General features: G+C 34.4%; 1 protein-coding gene across 2 annotated transcripts; it reads left to right on the plus strand.

Annotated features, from left to right (window-relative positions):
• The first annotated feature begins 1,427 nt into the window (after window positions 1-1,427).
• LOC103985091 (AUGMIN subunit 2-like) lies at window positions 1,428-5,400 on the plus strand. Of its 2 annotated transcripts, none has more exons than XR_010486975.1 (3): window positions 1,428-1,641; window positions 3,830-3,948; window positions 4,785-5,400. XR_010486975.1 is itself a non-coding variant. In XM_018826231.2 (3 exons), the coding sequence occupies exons 1-3, from the start codon at window positions 1,525-1,527 to the stop codon at window positions 4,929-4,931; spliced, it is 378 nt and encodes a 125-aa protein (XP_018681776.1). In that variant the 5' UTR covers window positions 1,428-1,524; the 3' UTR covers window positions 4,932-5,400. The 2 variants fall into 2 exon arrangements, 1 of the variants encoding a protein (XP_018681776.1); XM_018826231.2 differs by having other exon boundaries at window positions 3,835-3,948.
• The last annotated feature ends 731 nt before the right edge of the window (window positions 5,401-6,131 follow it).

Here is a 6,131-nt window from a genome sequence, read left to right on the forward strand (position 1 = left end):
AAAGTCTCTTAAACACACGTTCAAATTATTTTAAACGATTATGATCATTATACATAATTATTCATGAATAAAAATATTTATATTTTTATGTTTTCTAATAGTTTCATTAACAACATAAACTTTTTTGTATATGTTATTTTTTAATTATCTAACACTCATATTTATAAATTTTATATTTGTCTATCAATTATCTTATAATATTTTATCATTTGCAACTCCTTTGGAAATATTACACAAATTCTCCGTGATTCATAAAAAGAACTAACAAGTTGATGAATCAAATACTAGCTAATGAATAGGCCCACAATCCCGTAGAAAGACATCACAATCCCTTGAGGAAAAAAAATGATGGGGCTCGTGGAATCCCATGTAAATCAGCAAGGACTAGCTTGCAAGGCTTCAACCAATTATGTGCTTCAATATAATTACCTAGACTAAGCGCTTTCTAGTCAAAGATTAACGTTGGATAAGCTCAATGACCTATGGAATAACCCAACACATTACCGCACGAGCTGAGATTTGTTCAATTTCAATAAGTTCAATAAATTCTTTATCTGATAATCACATGACTCTTGACATCATTATTATTTTAATTATTTTATTTTTATTTAATAAAAATAATATTTTTATTAAACTTTTTATCTCATTGAATAATTGATCAAATATACCTAAATATTTTACTTTAAAAAATCTAGCTCAAAAACCATAATTTACATTAATATTGTTAAAAAATATCATATGATCTCATAAAATAATAATTTGATATAGAATGCTTTCCTCAAAATTGAACTTTGAATAATAAAATATCAAATAACAGGGGAAACTTATAACAATTATCATAAATACTTAAAAAAATTAAAATTTGTTCTAAATTCATAAATAAAACATGATTAGTATTGAAACATTTCAAAATTATTTTGAACTTATGACAATCATGATTAATAATGGTTATTTTAAGTTTATCCAATACTTATGGAAGTGATGTGTATAGAGAATTTGAATATTTTAAAAATATGCATATAGGTAATATGTAAATATCTGGATCAAATGCCAGTCCATTAACTTGGTAGATAAATATTACATTTATCATTTTTGATAGTTTCTTCAATTTGGATGCACCTCTTAATTTAATAATTATTTAGAAACACTATATATATATATATATACATATACATATATATATATATATATATATCTGTGTGTGTGTGAGAGAGAGAGAGAGAATGAATGAATCGAACCGGTTCTTGGTCGAATCTTCCAACCGGACCGCTGGAATTGACTGGACCGGGGCGGAGACGTGATGATATGATGTGGATCAGATCACGGATCAATATAGGATCCGATCTGACTAGGAATTGGATAGCGCATGGACTGAAATAGGATCCGATCCGTTTACAGACGTGATCTAGTTGTCCGAACCAATTCAAATGTTTCGCTTGTGCTAGCCAATCTCCCAAATCTCGTATTGCTTCACGGCTCCCCTTCCCTTTGATCTCCGGGGATCGGAATCTGGGCCAGGCGGAAATGTCGGTGTCGAGCGACACGGGAGGCGCGGGGAAGAAGCTCCCCAGGCGGCTCGGCGGCATGGCCGAAGCCCTCGCCATCGCCTCCGATCTTGGCGTCCCTATCCCTCCCGTCCAGGTTGTAAATCATCTCTTTGCCCTGAATTTTTCTTGATTCCATCAGCTCGTCTGTTTTCGACTTCATATTTAATTCGTTCATTAAATTTTCCATGAATTGGCATGCACATCTGGGCCAATGCTGACATAGGTCCATTATGTTAAGGTATACTCAGCCATAATGTGCTATTTCCATGGTGTTACCTACACATGCCATGTCTCTGACTTTAGCCTCTCCTATAGTATTTCTGGTCCCATTTAAATCCCTGTAATGATTGTTATTGGAAGTTTGGAAGTTAATATTTGAGTGAACATTATAATAAATATTTACCAGAAACAAAGAAATTTATCAATACATATTTTCTTCCTTTATATGATAAACATGTGACATGATTAATTTGTCTTCGTGTATTGCTTATATTTTGAGTCCATTCACAATTATTCATCAAGTTATTCTTTTTTATACTTTTATTTCTTCTGGACGATAAGAATGTTGCTCATCTAACCCATGTTAGTGAAATGGAAAAGAAATGCAAGTCTTTGGCCAGAATTACTGCTGTTTTGAAAGATGTCATTCAGAACAAGGTATGACGCTGGAAAAAAATTATAAACTTAAACTTATTTCTTGATTCTAATTACTACATAGCAGGGTCGGCCGTACACCATCCGCACGGGAGTACTGTAGCAGTGCTACAGTACTCCGCACACCTGAGTGTACCGCTCGGTATACCGTATCGTACCGTACCGGTACCGAGCCCAGGTCAAAATACCGGTACGATACGGTATTGCGAACCTTGCTACATAGAATCATATGTGCAGATGTTTCATCTTTTCAAATAGATCCCAACAGAGCTGCATATCTTTTCTGCACTTGATTTTTGTTATTTTCACCTTTATTTTACGTGAGGTCTTTGCCTGTGTTTTTTCTTACAGTTTCTGGTTTCTGTCTGCTTATTGTTGGAATTTTTTATCACCAGCTGCAAACTTCTGGAAGGTGACCATCCTTTCCTGATGTTTGAGTTTGTTGACTGTAGATGTATTGTAAAATCTCAGTCTCAGTGAAAGATGTACACCCAATTTTTATGTACAGTTCGGTCGCAATGTTTTATGTCAGTCTTTATTTTAAAAAGAAGGATAAGTACAAGATAAATTTTGCAGAGCCTGTTGTCCCTATTTTTCCATTTGCTCTTACCACTTGAGAGATTACCATGGTTGGGAAATTTGAGGATTTGTCTTGACTTGCTTAAGCTGATGGCCACCACCCTATCATGTTTATCCTAATCATCTGATGAGCATGTTTTTAATATATGTTTGACATATGTATTCAGACTGTACCTCATTTGATGATAGCACTTTATTTGCTCAGGATTGGATCATTGCTAGATTGCAGCAACCATATTCTTTAGACTGCATTCCTGTGGAAGCTGAATATCAGCTGAAAATCTTACTATACAGGAATATTTACAATCAAGTTGTCATTTTGGACAGTGTTGTACGTGCACATAGGCCCTAATTATGTTTGCTTCTGACATTATACATTTTGACTTCATGGTGAACTCATTCTCTTGTGCCTAATAAAAATTCTACACATATAGCAATTATTGAGAAAGTAACTAGGTCTACTATGTCTACATCATGGTTAAATTTTTGAGTAGTTGTGCTATTGGACTTAGTTTTATTTTGACATTAACAAACAGTATCATGAATAATACTTATAAGCACATGAACATTATGATTAGATGTGTGCACCACCCAAGTCGGCCATTTAGTTCAAGTGGTTTGGGGCATCTAATACTTCTGTGAGGTATCTTTGTGAGGTTATTGTTGACATGCCCTGATATCTTTTTCCTTTTTCTTTCTTCACTTTGATATACTAAAATACACTTATGCTCCATGCATGAAAATTTTTCTTCGACCATGATCAGCATGACACAGAAAAGCATGTATGTGAATGTACCAGGTTAACATGTTGGCATGTGCTTGCTGCCTGTCATCTCTTTTCTTTTTAACAAGCTGATATCACGGATCTGACTTCATTGAGATCAAATATACCTAATGCATTATTTTGTGTGCCACAATAAGACCACTTGTTTTGATGGCATCATTGTTCTAAAATCCACAACCTAAAATGCTAAAGTAGGGATCTTTTTTATGAAAGATTAATTTGTAGCCATCTTAAATCATTAAAAGTTCCTAATCCTTGCATATAGTCCAGAAACAATTCTCAGAATTATTGTTGAAGGCTGCTAGTGATTATGGAGCTCTGACAGCAGCAGTTGCTGATTTCCAGTGGTGCCAGAATTTCAAAGAATCACCTAGAGTTTGGGGGGTATGTTAAATGTGTTATTTTGTGTACACTACAGTGATTGGCATTCAGAATTAATTTTATGTTATTTTGTGTTCAATTATATGGAAAGGTTTTTCATATCACTTAAACATCGGCTTACTTACTGAATGCATGGTGTATCTCAGCATATATTAATTTTTGTTCACACATTTATATTTATGCAATTTCCAGAAATTCTGCAGCATACATGATTGGATCTAATTTATATGCCTGCCCTTAAATTGAATTATTCATTTTAATTTCTTGTAAGGAGTCTCTTGATGTCTAATTATGTCAGATCCAATTTTCTGTTTGGACCAATGGAAGTGAACATATCAGAAGAGCCAAGAGATGTAGCTGGGAAATGACAACTTAAACCTTGTACTTCAATCTAAATTGGTTGAAACAGGCAGCTTTGATTGGTTTGGGCCCTGTTTGTTGTGTTAGTCCCAAATCAGGTGTTTGAATACCAGTCCCTGGTTGGATCAATACTTATCATATGGTATGAGCAAAATCAAGCAGCAAAGCAATCCAAAGGCACAATGCCATGTTAGACTGGGTGGCATGGATGTTTCACCCGGATGTCATTGTTTTGGACAAATTTAGAGGTGCATATCTTGACCAAATTATCTTAAAGAGACTTCTTTATTTCATCAAGTTTTGGATGATACAAGGAATCTTATGTGAAATTTAAATTAATTATTAGGTTGATCATACATTTAGGTTTTTACTTATGCTGGGTGCCATGTTGTATTAACCACATTCTGCTTTTTGAAAATTGTCCTCCGTTTTTTTGGCCCATTGTTATGGTGGTTGAGATTTTGTCACTGTTTTTGAAGGAAATGCTGCATCCTATTCCTGCTGTCCTAGCATCATGTACCCGCTTCTTCGAAGCCATGTCTGCTATGAGGGATTCATTTGCAACCCTCCAACAGTTTCGTGTCAGTAACTCTTCCTTGCCGACAACACCTAGTGACTCTTCATGAGGGGATTCCAGTTATGTTACGCCTCCCCATTGGAGGGAAGGCATGACAAGCTTGGATGATTCGATGGTCGACAGTTGGAGGTAGCAAAATGCAGAGGGCATCCAGTGGAGGTGACACATGATATTTTGGTCAAAGGAGGTTGTCTTGGCCATCCTCAGTCAAGATGGGTCTGTCAGTTGTGGCTTTACCATTTTTGTGTTGGACTGATTGAAGATTCAATGAAGAAAAGGTAGAACTTGTAAGATCAGCAGACAAATCAAGTAACCGAAGAAGATGTCAATTTTACATGCTACAGAGTTATTTTATGGAATGCAAATGCTCTTACTTTTTTATTATAGTCGAAGCATGTAATGTAGTCAATATAGCTTTCATATGGGTTTCTCTCAAACTAACCATATTGGAATTATCCTTTGAGCAACTGTTTCTATAGTAGCAATATATTTTAGCCATTTTCATGCCACGTGGACGGTGGAACTTATAATGACGGATTGCTTTACTTCTAAATGTCATGATTTGTACTAAAAACTAAACAATCTGGAATTGCATGTTTTTGTTGTTCAACTTGAAAATAGGTTGTCAATTATCTCTTGTATCAACTAGCAATTGGTACAGTTGTGGAACTTCTAGCCCCTGCTCATAGATATGTAAATCTTGGGGTTTTCTTGTCTCTGTTCTGTTTATTTTTATTTTTTTCCCGATTCGTATGCTTTTATGGTGACCTCACAACGAAAAGAACAAGCTTTCAGCAACTTTACTTTTTAATGCTATGGTTGGCAATTTAGTCAAATTAATCTTGTTATTTTTTGTTAGTATGGCTGTATGATCTATACAATTATGTTCCAAGATATGGATTGAATTTTGTACAGTTATAGTCTCCAAAAACAAAATTTATGAATCTGCTTAACTCTCCAAAAACAAAATTTATGAATATGCTGACTTGTATCTCTGGATGGGGCTGACAGTCAAGTATTCCGTCCTTTCTAATATGGATTAATTACATATTATCCTATATAATTAATCTTATATAGTTATTAGTATCCTAATTTTATACTTTAAAAATTATATTGACATCCTTATAATTACGAAGTGAAATATTTAAATTCATTTATTCTGAGTTTTATCAACGAAAATATAAAAATAAAGGATAAAAAGATAATTTTAATATTTCAATTGGTGGTGACGAATGACGATACCACTAAG

This window comes from Musa acuminata, chromosome BXJ2-5, assembly GCF_036884655.1.
Source record: "Musa acuminata AAA Group cultivar baxijiao chromosome BXJ2-5, Cavendish_Baxijiao_AAA, whole genome shotgun sequence".
NCBI lineage: Eukaryota > Viridiplantae > Streptophyta > Magnoliopsida > Zingiberales > Musaceae > Musa > Musa acuminata.